Here is a 20,649-nt window from a genome sequence, read left to right on the forward strand (position 1 = left end):
CAGAGATGCACTGCAGGAAGAGATGACGTGAACCGTTACACATTGGGGCCTACGCCGGCAGAAGAGGAGGAGGAAAGTGACCCAGTGTGCGATGGTTCACCTTTTCTTGCTCCTGCTGATCTCTGTGGGAGAGGGGGTGAGGGCAGCTGATTCAGGCAGGTTTTGTAGAATTCTGTGTTGTGCAGAATTCCCTAGAATACTACAGCATTTGCATCGACTGCCAGTAATATTTAGGGTTCAGTTTATGCTTATTTGCAGGGTTTATCAGGTTTTATCTTAAGAGTCTGCTCTTTAACTGGGCGTACCGTTCTTTAAGATCCCTATGTACCACCTGGGGGGGGGGGGGGGGTTGGCTCTGCTTCTTTGTATGAGGTATATTTGTCCTCTGTCCAAGGGGGCACTTGTAGTTACATATATCCTTTGGGGGCTTTTTGTACAGGCATCTGGGAATGAGATTAGCTTTTGTTTGATTTATGATTTATTTTGCTTTGAGATGGGAGGGGGTGAGTGTCGTAGGGTTTTATGGTAGTGGGTACATGGAGTGTTTTTATATAATTTTACTTTTGCAAACAGGTTGATTATCTCTGGTAGGTCAGCAGTATATCAAGTTAATTAAATGAATTCAGATTTTAAATTGATTTACTAACTCAGATATTTAGAAGCAGGTAACATTCTTTTTCTATATTTCACACCATTAATCAAGGTTCATGTTTATTAACAGTTTGATATACTGCCCTATGGCAAGGCCTTCAGGACGGTTTACAAAATTAAGAAGAATTTATACAAGACAACAGTAGAAAAAGAAGAGAGATTGAAAAGAAATAGAAGGGAGAACAATTATGCCATTTAAGCGATAGAAAAAAAGGTCTGGAGAGGGAGGGAGAAAAGGTCATGTACTGTCTGAACAGTCTCATCAGTCCTTACCTGCTTAAGCTTCATGGGGGTAGAAATCCTAGGTGTTAGGATGACTGAAAGCGTCCTTGAAAAATTTTAAGGACTGTACAAAAATCAGCAAAGGAGTAGGTGGGGAATTCCATAGGGTAGGGGCAGTTATGCTAACAGATCAAGACCGGATGGAATCAAAACGAAGTTGGCATAGTGAGGGAATATGCAGTAGGTTAGAAGATGAGGAATGAAGAGACCTTGAAAGGGGGGTCTAAGGAACCAAATGTCAAGCAGTGTTTTGAAGTGTTTTGTGTGTCAGAACAAGAGTCTCATGTATTAGCCGATGGGTAATAGGGAGCCAGTGTTTATCCATAAGTAATGGTGTGACATGGTCATACCTTTTAGAATTTGTCAAAAGTTTTATGGCTGTATTTTAGACTAATTGAAGATGGGCGTTTTTCAATAAAGTTTGTACCATTTTATAACAGTAGTCTAGAGAAGATATGATGAAAACCCTTAGGGCTGGTGAATAAACGGCAAACAGAAGAAATCATTTTAAGGTTATAAAAACTATACTGAATTATAGTCAAAATGTGGGTATGATGAAAAAGCTGGGTCAATTGTAACTCCTAGAATTTGGCATGCACCATGATGTATGCTGCAGAGGAGCTTCTAATATAATGAATACTAGGCTTGATATCACTTCTGGGGGCAGAGCTTGTGGTGCTTCGCTCGCAGCACTGTAATGGAGGGTTCAGCAATGAGTCTGAGGAGCCTGCAAGACAGCATAATCAGAGATAGTCTGAAACACAACATAGACTGACTGTTATTTCATGTTGCACTAGTTGTAAGCAATAGACAGACTTCTTTGGAAGTGGGGACTAGTACACAACTAACTAAACTTGCGAACATAAGGACATGAGTGACTGTGACAAGTTATTCTCAAAGATGAGCTGCCTGTCAGGTTAGACAGAGAATACGAACCACTCTCCAAATCAATCTAATCTGTCTAATTATGGACAGTTTGTCATTGGTTTACAATTATAACTCTCCTTTACCTTAGCCATCCTTTCTGCAGTTTGTTCATATTTCTTGTCCTCCCTTTCCAGTCAACTTCCTCCACATCACCTTTCCTTCCCTCTCTCCCTATTATCCTTATTATCTTCCTCTTTTTTTTTTTTTTTTTCCCCCACCCTCAGTTATACCTGTTCTCTTTACCTTTCCTGCCTTTTAACTTTCTCCTTAAATGAGAGACAGATGGGTTGGACAATTTTTGGATGTGTATAGAAAGCTCAGGAGTGAAGCTGCCTGACTGTTTCCTCCATAGTGCCACCTTCCTCCTGAATAGTACAGGTTGGTGTGATAGGGCTGCTGGTTGGTTGGCATCTCTTTGCATACATTGCGCACTCACACTCTTCCTTTCTGCAGGAAATACAGCAGCGTCATGGACTGGCCAACTCAATATCCTCTTACCTTATCAAACCTGTCCAGCGGATAACAAAATACCAGCTTCTATTGAAGGTATGCTTCCCTCCTGTAACCGGACGTGTATCCTAATTGCAAAGATAAATCTGCTTTACTTGTTCTATGTGTGACCCACAGGATCTTCTGGATGTCCTGATTTGTGTGTTTGCGTGTGGCACATAGTGCTGGGCAGGGAATTCCAGTAGCATCCTACAGTAGTCCTTTTTAGGAGAGGATTGGGAGTAATCACTTAACGTGATTGGCTTCTTGCATTACAGCTGCAGGGCAGCAATGTTTTATTCTTAATGAGGCCTTCTCAGCAATAAAATGAATAATTAAAGTTGAGGGCTCATGAAAGCAGAACTGGTTTCAAAGAATGAAAATGCAGTTGAGAGTTTCGTGACTGGAGTACTGATTTGTCAGAGGTAAATCAAATGAAAAAAGAGAATGTGTAGAGCTCATAGGTCAGATAATCCCACTGACTACAGTAATCATATTTCATTTACATTTTTTAAAATAGACTGTACTAAAGTGTTTGTGTTTATATGTGTTCAGTACCCATGTCTGTTTTATCATTCCCAACTTAAGTATTTCTCTTATCCCTTATTTGTCATGTTTGTCCTGATTAGATTGTAGTCTCTGTCAAGCAGGCACTGTCTCCTCATGTTCAAGTTTATAGCGCAGCATATGTCTAGTAGCACTATAGAAATGATAAGAGGTAGTAGTAGTATGTATGCATGTGTATATTGATATATAAAAACAGGAGGGAGAGGTGGATGTAACCTGATTTATATTGGAGAGGGGATGGCTTATTTTCAAATAAGCAATGACTGCAAGCAGCGATTACAAAAGAGCAGGTACAGGGATATAAATTCAGTGAGACTCCTCCACAAGAAAGAGATTAAAGTTTCTTTGGTGATCTCTTCAGCTTTTAAAACTGAACCTTTCATGTTATTATGGGTAAGAACAATTGTGCTGACTTGCTTATACACAAATTTTCAGACATTAAACAGCTATGTAGCTGTATAAAGAATAAAAACAGCTCAATATGAGGTGATGCTGTAAATACATTGTAAGGTAACCAGCAGTTGCCAGTGCTTAACTTAATGCAGTGACTGCATCTGCTGACTATTGACCTGTGTGTATTAAAGAGTGTAAGAGAGATTCTTGTGTTCATTGCTAGAAAAGTCATGACATGAAGTGAGAATGCCCATGACAGTGTGTGTGCATATGTGCTCACGTTCGTTTTCTAGATATGAGAAAGTGTATGCTATTCATAGCCTACTAATGTTTGGTAGGAGCTGCTAACCTGCTGCGAGGAAGGAAAAGGAGAGATTAAAGATGGCCTGGAGGTGATGCTCAGTGTGCCAAAGCGAGCCAACGATGCCATGCATCTCAGCATGCTAGAAGGTACAAACATGTTGTTTAGCCCATCGCACCTACAGTGTATAACGCATCGCCCCTAACTTCTCTCCTTGTTGTATAGTTAACAGCTTTTCCCTCAGAGATTCTGCTCTATGGTGTATTGGGTTATGACATTCACAAGCATCTTTTCTTTTCAGTGACTGCACAGGAGGGACATTTTTACACTGTCATAATAATCCTCAGCAATTCAAACTCATGGGTGCCATAGAAACTGCCACCAATTTCCAAGATAAAAACATAAGATACGTTGTGGTCAGCCTAGATGTCCATCCACCCTAGCATGCTGTCTTGAGTGCCCAGTTCAAGTCACAAGTACCTGAAAGTATCTCAAAGTGTAGATCCAGCCCTTATTTTATTCCTGCAAGCCTGGGAGAGACCACACAGGTGGTGGAGGTGCACTTAATCCCCACGAACAAGGTCCAGTGGAAAAGTAGAAAAGGAGTGGGGAAGATAGGTTCTTTCCAACCAGAGAGACAGACGTATGATTAAAAATAGTTTATTGATAGCATCAAACAAATATGACTCAACACAGCAGTGTTTCGGTGCCGTAGCGCCTTCTTCTGGAGTCTACAAAATTAAATATAAAAAATCAAATATAAAAACATAAAAGTAAACATAAACCACAAGATAGAAAAATAGTACAAAAAAAAAACAATCCGGTACTAGTAAATCAATATGACATAATGTGCAACAAATAATTAGAAGTAAAGATAAAAACACCAATAGTAATAGTAAATAAAGTATATAAAGCAGGGTGACTGTATTGAGTGCTATAAACACAACTTTGCCAAGTCTACCTGGCAAAGAATGACTAAGTTTTGTTTCAGGACCTTGTCTAAACTGTTTTTAAATCCAGCTGTACTATGTACTTTGACCACATCTTCAAAAATAAATTTCACAGTTTACTTTTTGAGTAAAAAATATCTCCTTATCGCCCTACCAGACCAGTCCAGAACCCAATTGGTTAGCAGATGGGAGAAACAGCTAATCAGATTTGAGTTCTTCCTTACATAGGTCACTGTGCAGGCTCAACCTAGCAATATTTCTTTCACCAGCAGGTGATTGACAGACATACCGTGCTGGGGGTCTGGACTTTTTTGCTCCTAGCCCAGTTGGAGAGTGGGTTTCCAGGAGTGGGAGGCCTCAAGGGGTACCCAGAGGAGTCTGTCTCTTTTTTTTCTCTCCCTTCCCTCTGAGCCTCAGGGTTTGGTGTCTTCTTTTGGGTAAAACCCCACCTCACCCCAGAGAGCTTTTATTGTGTCTAAAAAAATAAAATTCCTACAGAAGAATTTCATTTTGGAGCAGAGGTAACAGCACAGAGAGGGGTTTCTGGATGGGAACAATTTTTACTGTGGAGGGGGGCAGTTGGTGGTGCTCATTTGTTTACCATCTGGGACCAGAAGCGGTTCCTCAGGCATCGTGACTTTATTAACAAGTGCTTTTGGCTTTGGGCAGCATTGGATCAATATGGAGTCATTCATTTGTAGGTATGTGTCTTGTACGGGAACAGTGCAGTGACTACAGCTGTGCGTCAGGTACCATTAAATGAGCTTCAGAGCGGGTAGTGTGTTTACGATTGGGGGAAGGGGCTTCATGAATCAATTCTCTGGAAGAAGCATAGATTCTGTTGAGTGAAGGAGGTGATCCTTCTGTGGTCAGACTGTCATAGGGAGGAGCTTGTGAATAACTGCTCCATCTTTAGAAGCTTTTAAGCATCGTAGACATCCCAGTGCTGTTGTCGGGGTCTGCAGGAGACCATATTCTGGAAGAACTTTGGAAGCACCTAAGGCTTTTCCTGTCTGTTGAGCAGTTCCGGCTCATAATTTCTGAAGTGTGAGGTTCCAGAAGCTGGGCCTTAGGGTTGGAAGAGCTATGGATAGGCTTTGTCCCCTTGTTTTAGATGAAGAGGACAAGTTGAAACAGCCCAAGGTAGATGCCTTGGTGACGGCAGTTATGAAGAGGACTATAATTCCTTGACAAATGTTCATGAGAGGAAGATGGAATCTGTGTTGAAGAAAGCCTATGAGGTGACAGCTTGAGTCTTAAAGCAGTAGTCTGTTGTGGCTGGTCTTCGATGGGTCCAACATTCTTGCTTGGAGCCCTTGGAGTAGTGTGTGATCTTAGTAGAGTTTCAGCAGGTCCGTAGAGATCTAAGTCTCAGTGCAAAGGTGACTCTAGCTTCAAAATTGGTCTGCAGGCTTCTCTTTCAGGGAAAACTTCTCCTTGGGGAAAACCTGTAAAAGCTGATAATAGTGTCCAAGTTCTAAAGCAGGTGACAAGAACCGGGCTTAGTAGGGTCTGGACGCCCACTCATAGTGGAGGATCTGTTTTGTTCATGTCTTATTGCATGGCCCTCTCAAGGTCACATTTGAGATGGAAGGGTTGTTGTGAAGTTTTTACAACTCTCTTTGCCAAAGGTGGTCTCAATTTTTTACATGAATTCATTGCTAGATTTGCTATTGTTAAGAGAGAAAAGTATGGCAGTTACTTTCGATACTTGAAGCTCCTGGATTTGTCTAGGGGTCCTCTTCCATTTCTTAGTGGTTACTAATGAGTTTAGACGGTCAGTTGTGGCTCTTCGTTTTGTTTGGAAGATTTAACAAGTTTTGGTGGCCTCCACCATTTGATAGATTAAAGAGTATCGTGTTGGCTTATGTATTGCGGGGCCATTTGTCTCCAAATGAGTTAAGGGTGCATTCAGTCAGAGTGGTGAACTCTTAGGCTGAATTTTATGCATTTACTCCAGATCTTATTTGTAGAGACATGATTTGTGCTACTCTCCATCTTTTTGCTAAGCACCGTTGATTGGGTATGAATTCTAGACAGGAAGAAGCCTTTGGGGCCACTGTGATTAGAGCAGGATTTCCCAAATACCACCCACTTTTAAGGGAACTTTGATATATCTGGTATATCAAAGCTTTGGTAGAGAAGATGAGAAATATGAAATTTGGTCTTAACTGTCCGACCTATCCAGATTCCCTCCCTTATCTGTGCTGTTGTTACTATGGGTTCCTGTTCTTATGCAATTTTATAATATAATTTGTTCCAGGTGTTGGGGCCTTAATTTTAGGACTCTGAATTCATTTTTTAGGGGAATCAATAGTTTTTGTTGTTCTGTACTGCTGGGCTAAGCCTATACAGAGCCCTAGGTAGAGCAGAGATTTTATTAATTTAGTTATTTGAGTATTTGAAAGACTTACAATCAGAGGTATCTTAGTGGCATACATAACAGTAAATTTAGCCAGCAAGGCCATTGTATAAATGTCAATAACAATGAAAACAAACACAATACAACCTGTGAAAGTGATGCAAAAGGAAAGGTGAAAGGAGTAATGCAACAATGTTTCCAAAAAGACAATATCAGATAAGTTGACAACAAACTATGGCAAACAATATGGTGGTTTTTCTGCAGACAATTTAAAAGCTTAGGTGTGGCTAAGGCTTCTGTTGAGAGAACTGTGCAGCCTCGAGGTCTTTGCTTGTCTCCTGCCTGAAGGAAACTCACACAGATAAGACTTGTGCTGGCTTTAATTCTGGCTATCCCTACCTTAGAGCTGTGGTTTTTGGACATTTCTGGTGCATTTCTTAACCTTGTTTTCCCCTTATCCCAACCAGCTGTGTAGATAAATAGCTTAATATACAGTTTAAGAGAGAGGTTTTACAGCAAACACATTCCACAGGTTTTAAGTTTAAGCCCACCCACCCCAAGACTGACACTTCCTATATAGCTTTCCTAAATACACTACTTGTCACAAATTAACTCCACCCTAATTACAACTGCTTTTGACACTGTCGATCACAGCATACTTCTCGATACCCTGTCCTCACTTGGATTCCAGGGCTCTGTCCTTTCCTGGTTCTCTTCCTACCTCTCCCTCCGCACCTTTAGTGTTCACTCTGGTGGCTCCTCTTCTACTTCTATCCCTCTGCCTGTCGGCGTACCTCAGGGTTCTGTTCTTGGTCCCCTCCTCTTTTCTATCTACACTTCTTCCCTTGGCTCATTAATCTCACCCCATGGCTTTTCCTACCATCTCTATGCTGATGACTCCCAAATCTACCTTTCTACCCCTGATATCTCACCTTGCATCCAAACCAAAGTTTCAGCGTGCTTGTCTGACATTGCTGTCTGGATGTCTCAACGCCACCTGAAATTAAATATGACCAAAACCGAGCTTCTCATTTTCCCCACCAAACCCACCTCCCCGCTCCCTCCGTTTTCTATTTCTGTTGATGGCTCTCTCATTCTCCCTGTCTCCTCAGCTCGAAACCTTGGGGTCATCTTTGACTCTTCTCTCTCCTTCTCTGCTCATATCCAGCAGATTGCCAAGACCTGTCGTTTCTTTCTTTACAACATCCGTAAAATCTGCCCCTTTCTTTCCGAGCATTCTACCAAAACCCTCATCCACACCCTTGTCACCTCTCGTTTAGACTACTGCAATCTGCTTCTTGCTGGCCTCCCACTTAGTCACCTCTCCCCTCTCCAGTCGGTTCAAAACTCTGCTGCCCGTCTCATCTTCCGCCAGGGTCGCTTTACTCATACTACCCCTCTCCTCAAGACCCTTCACTGGCTCCCTATCCGTTTTCACATCCTGTTCAAACTTCTTCTACTGACCTATAAATGTACTCACTCTGCTGCTCCCCAGTATCTCTCCACACTCGTCCATCCCTACATCCCTTCCCGTGCACTCCGCTCCATGGATAAATCCTTCTTATCTGTTCCCTTCTCCACTACTGCCAACTCCAGACTTCGCGCCTTCTGTCTCGCTGTACCCTACGCCTGGAATAAACGTCCTGAGCCCCTACGTCTTGCCCCATCCTTGGCCACCTTTAAATCTAGACTGAAAGCCCACCTCTTTAACATTGCTTTTGACTCGTAACCACTTGTAACCACTCGCCTCCACCTACCCTCCTCTCTTCCTTCCCGTTCACATTAATTGATTTGATTTGCTTACTTTATTTATTTTTTTGTCTATTAGATTGTAAGCTCTTTGAGCAGGGACCGTCTTTCTTCTATGTCTGTGCAGCACTGCGTATGCCTTGTAGCGCTATAGAAATGCTAAATAGTAGTAGTAGTAGTAACTGTCTCTGAAAAGTAAACCTTTCATTATCATAGTATATCCCCAGTCTTCTGGTCAGCATCACGGGCTTACTGCTCTAGATAACAAGGATCTCTGTTAACATATCCATTCAATGTTGCTAATCTCATTATATATCACAGAGGATACCATTTTACCTTCTCTTCCTTAAACTTGTTCATCAAGCTTCTCTCACTGTTGGCAGTACCGTATTGGCAGGATAATCAAAAATCATCATTAATCAGCTATACTCATAGATCTATTTCCTTTCCTGCCTAAGATAGGCTTTTCTAACTGCTTCTGGTCCTGTAACACTCTAACTTTGTGGAAAGACTCTGCCAGTCCTAGTTATATTCTAGTGGAATTTGAAAGTTAAATCAACTGAAAATTCTTTGATCAGACTGTATCATTTCTGGTCATTCCTAGAGAACTCTTTTTGATACAGCACTTGGCTGACTCACTGGGACTTATAGTCCCACCCACCCCAGGGTGTTCCAGTCTTATATAAACAAGCCAAAAACTCATTAACTTTACTCCTCAGTCACACACAGGCAATTTTGCAGACTGTTAAACCCATCAATAGTACACCTGTTCATACCCATTTCAACCAATCAGATGACTCTTATTCTCTGTAATAATTGTAGTGCTTTAGTTTCAAAGCCAATCATCTGGAGACTTAAGGCTTGTCCTATCTATCATCAGCTCACTAGTTTAAAACAGGAGCTCAGCAAAGTAAAGTAGGAATTGGATGCACTTAAAGCAGCTTCTAGGACTGCACAAAATCATACTGCACAGAATCATACCAAATTCACACCACTGCCTCAAAGGATAAAACCACCTAAGAATACATGGTTCACAGTAGGCTTAGGCAGACTTCGTTATGTGACACAGAAGCATCCGCCCTCACAAGTGTTGCCCCTACAGAATTCTTTTGCTCCATTACAGCACTGTGATGTTCCTGAAAATAAAACTGAGACAGAAGAAAAGGCAATGAAGCTACCCAAAGAGAAAAGACACCCCTAAATCACTAATGTTGAAACACATACCAGGAAATGTAGATGGAAAGCGATGACCACAAATGCTCGCAGTCTAAGCAATAATGTTCATGCCGTCAAGCCCTGATATTGGAGGCAGACTTAGACGTTGTTGCAATCACGTCAAAGGAGTGGAGGAGTGGCCTAGTGGGGAGTGGAGGAGTGGCCTAGTGGTTAGGGTGGTGGACTTTGGTCCTGAGGAACTGAGTTCGATTCCCACTTCAGGCACAGGCAGCTCCTTGTGACTCTGGGCAAGTCACTTAACCCTCCATTGCCCCATGTAAGCCACATTGAGCCTGCCATGAGTGGGAAAGCGCGGGGTATAAATGTAACTAAAAAAAAAAAAAAACACGGAGACGTGGCTCAGTGGTTCCCATGAATGGGATGCAAACATACCAGGCTATAATCTATTTAGGAAGGATAGAGATGGTCGTAAAGGTGGAGGAGCAGCGCTGTATGTGAGAAATGATATCGCAGCGACTGAAATGACAGGAACCTGGGGAAAGGAAGAAGTGATATGGATCACCTTAAAAAGAGATGATAGAACCTCTGTCCATGTGGTGTTATCTACAGATTCCTGACACAATTGGAGGAACTAGATAAAGATCTGATCGCAGATATTCAAAAGTTGGAAAAGAAGAGAGGTGCTGTTGCTGGGAGATTTCAATGTGCCGGATATAGATTGGAAGGTTCCGTCTGGAAATCGGAAAGAAGTAGAGAGATCGTGGATGCTTTTCAAAGTGCTCTGCTCAGACAAATGGTGACGGAACCCATGAGGGAGGGACCAACGCTGGATCTAGTGCTCACAAATGTGGGGATAGTGTATCAAATGTCTGAGTGGGTGCCCACCTGGGCAGCAGTGACTATCAAACAGTTTGGTTTGATATGACAGCTGAAGTGGAGGGCGGCCACTCAAAACTCAAAGTCCTGGATTTCAAGCGTGCTGACTTTAGTAAAATGGTGGAATACCTGAGGAATGAGCTGTGATGGGCTGGGAGGACGAACAGCAAGTGGAAGGACAGTGGTCCAAGCTGAAAGAAGCTATAAATAAGGCCACAAGCCTTTATGTAAGGAGAGTAAATAAAAGCAAGAGAAAAAGGAAACCGATATGGTTCTCCAAGCAAGTGGCTGAGAAACTAAAGGCTAAAGAGTTGGCGTTCCTGAAATACAGAAAAACTCAAGAGGAATACGGAGAGGAATACCGGATGAAACTGAAAGACGCCAAGAGAGAGATACGTCTGGCGAAAGCGGAAGAACAAATGAGTAGAAAGGTAAGGAGGAGTGACAAAAATTTCTTCAGGTATATTAGTGAAAGGAGGAAGACTAAAAAGAGAATTGTGAGACTGAAAGATGCTGCGAACCGCTACGTAGAAAATGATGAAGAAAAAGCAAATTTGCTAAACAGATACTTTTGTTCTGTTTTCACAGAAGAAAATCCTGGAGAAGGACCGCGATTGACTGACTAAACTACATATGAGAATGGAGTGGATATAGCACCGTTCACGGAAGAGAGTGTGTATGAACAACTTAAAAATCTAAAGGTGGGCAAAGCTGTGGGACCAGACGGGATCCACCCCAGGATATTGAGGGAGCTCAGAGAGGTTCTGACGGGTCCTCTTAAAGATTTGTTTAATAAATCCTTGGAGACGGGAGAGGTTCCGTGGGAGTGGAGAATGGCGGATGTGGTCCCTCTTCATAAAAGTGGTGATAGGGAAGATGCTGGAAACTTCAGGCCGGTAAGCCTCACTTCGGTTATTGGAAAAGTAATGGAAGCGATGCTGAAGGAAAGGATAGTAAATTTCCTGGAAGCCAATAAGTTGCAAGATCCGAGACAACATGGTTTTACCAAAGGTAAATCGTGCCAAACGAATCTCATTGAATTCTTTGACCGGGTGACCGGAGAATTTAATGGACGTGCTATAGACATAATCTACTTAGATTTCAGCAAAGCTTTTGACACGGTTCCCCACAGGAGGCTCTTGAATAAACTAGACAGGCTGAAGATAGGACCTGAAGTGGTGAACTGGATTAGGAACTGGTTGACGGACAGACGCCAGAGGGTGGTGGTAAATGGAATTCAATCGGATGAGGGAAAGGTGAGCAGTGGAGTGCCTCAGGGATCAGTGCTGGGGCCGATTCTGTTCAATATATTTGTGAGTGACATTGCCGAAGGGTTAGAAGGTAAAGTTTACCTATTTGCGGAAGATACTAAGATTTGCAACAGAGTGGACACCCGGGAGGGAGTGGAAAGCATGAAAAGGGATCTGAGGAGGTTAGAAGAATGGTCTAAGGTTTGGCAATTAAAATTCAATGCGAAGAAATGCAAAGTGATGCACTTAGGGAGTAGAAATCCACAGGAGACGTATGTGTTAGGCGGTGAGAGTCTGATATGTAAGGACTGGGAGATGGGTCTTGGGGTGATAGTATCTGAGGATCTGAAGGCGATGAAACAGTGTGACAAGGCGGTGGCCGTAGCTAGAAGGTTGCTAGGCTATATAGAGAGAGGTGTGACCAGCAGAAGAAAGGAGGTGTTGATGCCCCTGTATAAGTCGTTGGTGAGGCCCCACCTGGAGTATTGTGTTCAGTTTTGGAGGCCGTATCTAGCTAAGGATGTAAAAAGAATTGAAGCGGTGCAAAGAAAAGCTACAAAAATGGTATGGGATTTGCGTTACAAGACGTATGAGGAGAGACTTGCTGACCTGAACATGTATACCCTGGAGGAAAGGAGAAACAGGGGTGATATGATACCATCGTCTCTGCCAAAGAGGAAACTCCAGTTATAGCTGGTAGTAGACTCAAGAGACTAGAACAGGCTGGTGCAGCAGCTATGAGCCTAGGCCACCACCGTAGCAGGAAAACCTATTAGCCATTTGCCCCATCAGAAGCTGCTATAACTATGGCCTAGACCAGCTCATTGAAGAGGCTATGCTGACCTAGTGGGTAGTAGAGTATCTGAAGCTACACCCCAAAGTCTACCACAGCCTCTCCCTACTAGGCATGTGCTACTAAAGCTGATTCCTGTAGGCGGATTGCAGTCTCATCAAGCCAGCAATCCAACCATTGAATGCCATGCATTCCCTAACAGCTGACTGAGGAATCCCAACATATTACACAGCAAGAGGCTGATTTAGCTGAAGCAGTGCCTTGCCAGCAGCTTAAAAGATGACATAGGGCCTGCCAGCTGTAAAAGATGGCGATGCAGCGCCCTAGGAGAAAGCCAAATGCCAGCAAAGTGCCCTGAAGGATGGCAATGAACTTTCTATCCCCTGCAATTTGTGCTGTTTCCCCCACCCCCACGTACACATACACACACACACACACACGAGTCCCATACAGCTTCTCTTCCCCCTCTGACATCTGCTTGTCTCTACCACCTCCTGGTCCAGCATATCTCTCTCTTTTCTCCCCTGGCTACCTTAGAACTTTTTTCTCCCTCTAGAAGTTGTTAGCAATGGTAATGAGTCTCATACCCTGCCTATGTCTGCTTTGGTACCTTCGGGGAAATGAGAAAGATGGGGAGATACTGGATTGTGGCTTGTGACATGTTATCCCTGCAGCTTACAGGTTCAGGTTCTGGTTGGGTGGCAAAGCACATTTTTAGGGTGGAACTTGCCACCCTGTAGCAACACTTACAGTTCTGTCTCCCATGTGCTGTTTTGTGTACATAGTCCATTGGTTCTGGACTCATCTAGTAAGAATCAAAGATAGGAAGTTAGCAGGTAAGTCAGAATTTCACCTTTCACTAATGTTATTTTAAATGTGCTTCCTGTTTGTTCCAGTGGGTGTCCTCTAGTCTTGGTACCGTTTGAAAGAGTAAACAGCTATACCCTATTTACCCATTATTGGTTTCGGTGACTACACCAGATGTGGGCAAACTGTGTGCAGTAGCAGAGACAGCATCTCGCTTCTGGCTAAAAGTGATGTGACCTGTCAAACTTCGCTTCTATACCTCTCTCAGAACTCCAGGAAAAGCAGCCCTCTCTGGTTCCCCCTACCCCACCCATTACCCTGGGCTATATTGTAAACAAGGCAAATTTATTGGAATTTAAAGCATTTGGACAAAAGTTTCACAAAGGTATCCCAGTATTCTCACTACATAGAACATTTTCTGCACTGGAGAAAACTTTGTGCCTTTCAGTGCACATTCCTTCTGTGCTTGATATTCGTATGTACCCCATCCAGTACTCTACTTGATATATGCAATGCATTGTGGGAGGTTCACAACGAATGCTGTCACCTATAGGGATAAGAGGGACGGTTAGGATAGAGGAGGAAAAACACATGCAGTAATTTTTATTCTGAAATCTTCACACTTATTTATTTATTTGCTGCATTTGTATCCCACATTTTCCCACCAATTTGCAGGCTAATGTGGCTTACATTATGTCGCAAAGGCGGACGTCATTAACAGAATACAAAATATTGTTGCAAAACAGGTAAATTAGAAGTAATAAGTAATTTGAAATATGTGAGTTTGGGGGTAAGACAAGGTATAATGTTCAGTAATGATAATGTGGATTAAAGTGTCTTAATTTAGAGAGTTCAATATTGGCAAGTACTGATGTAGATTAGCAGTGTGTACTTAAATTCATGGGTATTTATGTACCTTTGGGGGGGGGGGGGGGGAGTGTCTGCAGATGAGCTCACAGGCATGAAAGCTTCCAGGGGAGGATCTTCTAACAGTATTTGTGCCAAAACATTTATATTTTGAGGAGAAGGGAGGGGGGGATTTTCAAAATATCTCCAAGACCTTAAGCCTTGTAGATTTTTAGAGGAAATGTCTCACCAACTGCAAAACATGCCATCTCTGTGCTTGTTCTGTGGCAGTATGCCAGCAGTGCTTTCTGCATTCTGTCAAGTGGCTGATCTGTGGCCTTCTGTATTTCCATTACTCTTTCTGCGTTATCCCTGTTTTATTTTATAATATACAAGAACAGCCACTGTGAGCCAAACATTCCTTTATGTTTGCATGAAAGAGAAACAAAATTGAACTCACCCTTTCCAAAGTCTTTCTGTCTTGTGCTCCTTTATGATTACCCTTTGATATTCAACTTTGCCCTTTCTTTTGTTCCCTCTGACCTTGCAGGGTTTGATGAGAACATTGAATCTCAGGGAGAACTAATTCTTCAGGAATCGTTCCAAGTCTGGGACCCTAAAACTTTAATCCGCAAGGGCCGTGAGAGACATCTCTTCCTTTTCGAGATGTCCCTGGTCTTCAGCAAGGAAGTAAAAGACTCCAGCGGGAGAAGCAAGTACCTTTACAAGAGCAAACTCTTTGTAAGTAGAGCAAGTGTGGAACACATGTCTTTCTCCCTGCAGAATCTGTTGCTCTGAGGCTGATGAAATAAAATGTGCTAGGTTCTGTGTATAGGTTAGCTCATTTTCAGCACACAATTTTGTGAGTTCTCATTCAAATCTTGTGGTAACAAAGCTATTAGCTATTTGGCATAGATGCAGAGAAGTGCACAGAAGGCTGAGCACAGAGGTTTTCTAACACTGGGGCTTTAACCCAAAATCTGAGGAGTAAAGGGTTAGCTTGTTCTTCTGCCATTCAGCGCTGGTGAGGATTTTATGCCTGTGTTTTTTTTTTTTCTCTTTTCTGTAAGCATAGAGGGCCCACAATTTTTCTGGTTTCCTTGTAGATGAATTTGGAGGGGGCGGGGGGAGGGGAGGGGAGCTGAATCAAATTCTGGACTGGTGCAAATATATGTATTTGCAAAAATTGGAGTTGCGTGTACTGGCATGCTATTCTGCACATATGTACTAATATTACAAAATTCATAAGTACAGAATAGTATGCAACCTCAGGTGCTGATATAGTTTTTTGTTTGCCAGGTATAGCTAATAGAGCTGTACTGGATAGCATATTTTACTATTTGGCCGAGTACAAATAATGGGCATTGAACTTTAACATAACAAATAATAAAAGAAGCAATGTGAAATCAGAGATCAAGTGTTTATGTAGGATTTAGCATAGTAGAGCCCCAGATTAATAGTATTTGAATTTAAATCACTTTTTGGCTGAATATGAATAGTGTATTCGGGACTGAATCGAATACGAATATTTGGGACAGCTCTAATAAAAACTTTAAATGGAGAATGGATTCCTTTATTAGACTACAAGTTTATTTTGTACATTTTCATACATGCACAGGTCTGAGGTATTACAGCTACTGAAATGGTTAACATTAGCATACTTAATCATCAGCCCTATCTTTTCAGTACAACCTCTTTAAAAGTAGCCTCTTTCTCCCAATCAGTTTAAACACGGCAGTACAAGCCCCTCTTCTCCTCCTAGGACAAGCTTCTACTTTGTAGCAGAAGAATACAGTTAACATGTTCCTTCTTGCTAGAATATTACATCTGGTGAAAAGTGACTGCAACCATAACTGGTTATTGTGATGTGATTATAATATAAATACAATATTGGCATAAAGAAAGAAAAAAATGGGGGATGACCTGTTAAATTCCAACTCAAGGGAACATAAGAATATAAAGAGTAGTCATACTGGGTCAGACCAATGATCCATCTAGCCCAGTATCCTGTTTCCAACAGTTGCCAAGCCAGGTCACAAGTACCTGGCAGAAACCCAAATCGTGGCAGCATTCCATGCAAATCCTAGGGTAAGCAGTTGCGTTTCCATGTCTGTCTCAATAGCAGACTATTTACTTCTCCTCCAGGAACTTGTCCAAACCTTTTTTTAAACCCAGATACACTAACCGCTGTTACCACATCCTCCAGCAAAGATGCTTTTCGTTTAACTGAGGCGGGAACAGACGTGCGCGGGCGGGAAGATGGTCGCGCATGCACAGTGTGTCCGTCCCGCACCCTGGTGGCTCTCGCAAAGTGTTTTAAAATTTTGCTGGAAAATCTCAGTTCCTGGGGCCGCCGTGGACACCGACCCACATGTGAGAACAATCAGCCTGCTGTCCTCGGAGAATACCTGCTTACAGGTAAGTATCTTCGCTACATCTGGAATCCCTTAATGATGCCAAGAGGGGCATAATCAAACGGGGGCGCCCATCTATAAGGACAGCCCCGTAAAGGGGCGTCCCCGTCCGTATTATCGAAACAAGATGGGTGGCCAAATTTTGTATCGATAATACGGTCGGGGACGGCCAAATCTCAACATTTGTGTCGACCTTAGAGATGGCCGACATTGGTTTTTCGCCGATAATGGAAACCGAGGACGGCCATCTCAAAACTGGCCAAATCCAAGCCATTTGGACGTGGGAGGAGCCAGCATTTGTAGTGCACTTGTCCCCCTCACATGCCAGGACACCAACCGGACACCGTAGGGGGCACTGCAGTGGACTTCACAAATTGCTCCCAGGTGCATAGCTCCCTTACATTTTGTGCTGAGCCCCCCAAAACCCACTCCCCTCGACTGTACAACACTACCATAGCCCTTAAAGGGTAATGGGGGGCACCTAGATATGGGTACAGTGGGTTTCGGGTGGGTTTTGGAGGGCTCCCATTTACCACCACAAGTATAACAGGTGGGGGGGGGGCCTGGGTCCTCCTGCCTGAAGTGCACTGCGGTACCCACTAAAAACTGCTCCAGGGACCTGCATAGTGCTGTGATGGATCTGGGTATGACATTTGAGGCTGGCATAGAGGCTGGCAAAAAAATGTTTTTTAATTTTTTTTTTTTTGGGTGGGAGGGGGTTGGTGACCACTGGGGGAGTAAGGGGAGGTGATCCCCGATTCCCTCTGGTGGTCATCTGGTCAGTTCGGGCACCTTTTCAAGGCTTGGTCGTGAACAAAAACGGACCAAGTAAAGTCGGCCAAATGCTCGTCAGGGACGCCCTTCTTTTTTCCATTATCGGCCAAGGACGGCCATCTCTTAACCACGCCCCCCGCCTTCGGTACACTGTCGACACGCCCCCTTGAACTTTGGCCGTCCCTGCGACGGCAAGCAGTTGAGGGCGGCCAAAATTGACTTTCTTGGACCTTATTAACTATTCTATTAAAAACTCAAATCATGTAATTTTTAATGACTTTGTATAGTCTCCCACAAGCTCAGATCATTATCTGCTCTTTTTTTTTTTTTATTGGGAACAACTAGAATTGAGAGAGAAGAATAAGGGTATTAAATTTCATATTACCGGGGGGGGGGGGGGGGGGGGGGGAATAAAACTAATCATACACAATTTTGGCAGTGAGCAGAAGCCTCCATGCAAAGGGAAAATATATCAATTTGAGGACATAGCTAGATAACTGGAATGACATTAGTGGCCAGATTTTAGATGAAATAGTGCCAAACTACACAAAAAGAAATTAAAAAGAAAAAGTAACAACTGGTGTAATGCAGAATTACTTGAGCTGAAATGTCATTGTAGAAGGTAAGAACAAAAATTACTTTAATCAAAATTATGGAGGAAAACAATACAGGAATATAAACAAATTAAGAGAGACTAAAAATAATTTTATACTAATCTTATAGACAAGGTTATTTCTACTTCAAGAAAATTATTTTAACTTCTGAATTCTGTATAAAAAATTATCACGGAAAACATCTACTGCACCTGAACTGGCTAGTTACTTTAGAACTAAAATAGAAAGCATCCATGGATGAATGGTGAACCAAATGGTAACATTCCAAATCTAGATGATGATCCTGTACCAGCAAATAGGATTTGGTCCTCCGTTTCATGGGCGGAAATGAATAGGTAGTTTGGAAAATTTTCAGGATCTCACCATATTTTAGATATCTGTCCTACACATCTTTTGAAAGATGTACCAATCAGCTTTAGGGGTTGCCACCTTAGCTTAGTTGAGATTGACTTTGTCACTAGGTAAATTTCCAACTTCCTGGGGTGAAATAATTCTTCAATAATAAAAAAAAATCCAGATATTTCAAGACAAGATGTTAACAAACTGTAGACCAGTGTCTTCCATCCCTTTTCTCACCAAGCTTACAGAAGGTCTGGTAGTATATTTGGATCAGTTTTACATCTTACATTCACAGTTCAGCTTCTGTGCTAGTAGTTTCCCGTACTTTATTTTACTTTTTTCCTTTCCTTAAAGTTTCCTTTCTTTTACGATGCGGCCGGGTTTTTCCCTTTTTTGTGCTTTTTCTTTCTTGGCACAATCGCATTGTTTGATTTTGCCAAAGACATTTTTCCTTCCATGTCATTGAAGACACCCAGTGGCTTCAAACGTACTCTGTGCAACCGGACCATCTCAGGTACAGATACCCACGCCTGGTGTATCCAGTGCCTTGGGTCCGACCATAGCCCAGCTGCTTTTAGTCTGTGTCTTCGTATGAAGAAAAGGACCCAAGCGTCTCGAGAGGACCAACGAGAGAAGCTTTTTGGGACCTGGTCCGATCCTTTGACATCGGTACCGAGGTTGGTGGCGTCGACATCGACAGGAGCATTGACGTCGAGGAGAGAGGTAATGGCTGCCGAGAGACGAACTCGCGCTGGGAGTAGTGAGGCGTCGAGTGGGTCTCCACCTGCCTTGAGGCCTCCTGTTATGCAGGCCCCCCAGGACCTACCCGGCCCGGGGAGACGTGAGGATTCCATGTCCTCATTAGTACCGAGGAGTCTCGATGGGTGTCGAGCGAAGGTTAAGAAGCACCGTCATTGTTCTCCTTCGATGCACCGTACCAGGAGCTCCAGGGCATCGAGAGCACCCAAGAAGCGTTGATGCCAAGAGGACCGCTCCCCCTCGATACAGGAGGTGCCGATGCGTTGGTATCCTGGCAGCCCAGTACCTGCTCCCGAGCCTCCACGGATTCTGACACCGCCTGTTCCACCGCAGCCTTCACTAATGGCGGCTCTCGACGAGCGTATCCGGGCCTTGTTTCCAGAACTTCTGGGTAGGCTTACTGCGACAATCAGCTTCGGTGTCGGGGGTGCTTGCACCTATTGTACCATCTGTTGCAGCGGTGTCTGGCCCTTCTCCTGTGGTGAGGTCTCCGACTGCGGTGCCGCCTGCGGCATCAGTGTCGGCTGCCACCCAAGTCGACTCCCCTTTGACGTCTGTGGATGGAGCTTCGCCGCAGTTGCATCGGGCGTCAACTTCTCAACATCGCCACGGAGGACATTGTTCCTCGGCGTCAAGGCAGGTCCAGTGTCTGAGTACCTTGACACAGGTTGAATCCAACACTGAGCAGGAGCGCTTGTGGGAATCAGGAAGATCCCAGGTACTTCTTTTCTGATGAGTCCTTTGGGATTCCCTCTGACCCTTCCCCTCCACTAGAAAGGAGACTATCTTCACCCGAGAGTCTGTCTTTTCCCTCCTTTGTCCGGGAATTGGCTACAGCTATTCCCTTCCCTGTGGAGGTTGAGGATGAGCCCAGGACTGAGATGCTCGAGGTCCTGGATTATTCCTCTCCACCTAAGGAGGCTGTGACAGTCCCTCTGCATAAGGTACTAAAGGAAGTCCTTATGCAAAACTGGTCCTCCCCTCTATCTGGCCCTGTGGTTCCCAAGAAAGCTGAATCCCAATATCGGATCCACAGTGAACCTGGATTGATGAGGTTCCAATTACCCCACAATTCCATGGTGGTGGATTCCGCTCTCAAGAGAGCTAGGAGTACTAGAGACTATGCTTCGGCACCCCCAGGCAGAGAAGCTAGGACTCGACTCTTTTGGGAGAAGGACGTATCAGACTGCTATGCTCGCCGCCAAGATCCAGTCTTACCAGCTCTTAACGAGCGTGCACTTACGGGACTCGATTCAGCAACTGTCGGTGGATGCACTCCCTACGGAGCTGGCTGAGCCTTTTCGCCTCGTGGTCAGGCAGCAGAAGGCGT

General features: G+C 43.6%; 1 protein-coding gene across 1 annotated transcript in view; it reads left to right on the plus strand.

The window, feature by feature from the left end:
* Positions 1-20,649, plus strand: part of TRIO (trio Rho guanine nucleotide exchange factor) — a 905,131-nt gene that overhangs the window by 560,910 nt on the left and 323,572 nt on the right. Inside the window, 3 exon segments of the mRNA XM_030209962.1 lie at positions 2,314-2,406; positions 3,648-3,759; positions 14,970-15,160. Of these exon segments, the coding sequence (XP_030065822.1) occupies positions 2,314-2,406; positions 3,648-3,759; positions 14,970-15,160 (396 nt within the window).

This window comes from Microcaecilia unicolor, chromosome 1 (genome assembly GCF_901765095.1).
Source record: "Microcaecilia unicolor chromosome 1, aMicUni1.1, whole genome shotgun sequence".
Lineage (NCBI taxonomy): Eukaryota > Metazoa > Chordata > Amphibia > Gymnophiona > Siphonopidae > Microcaecilia > Microcaecilia unicolor.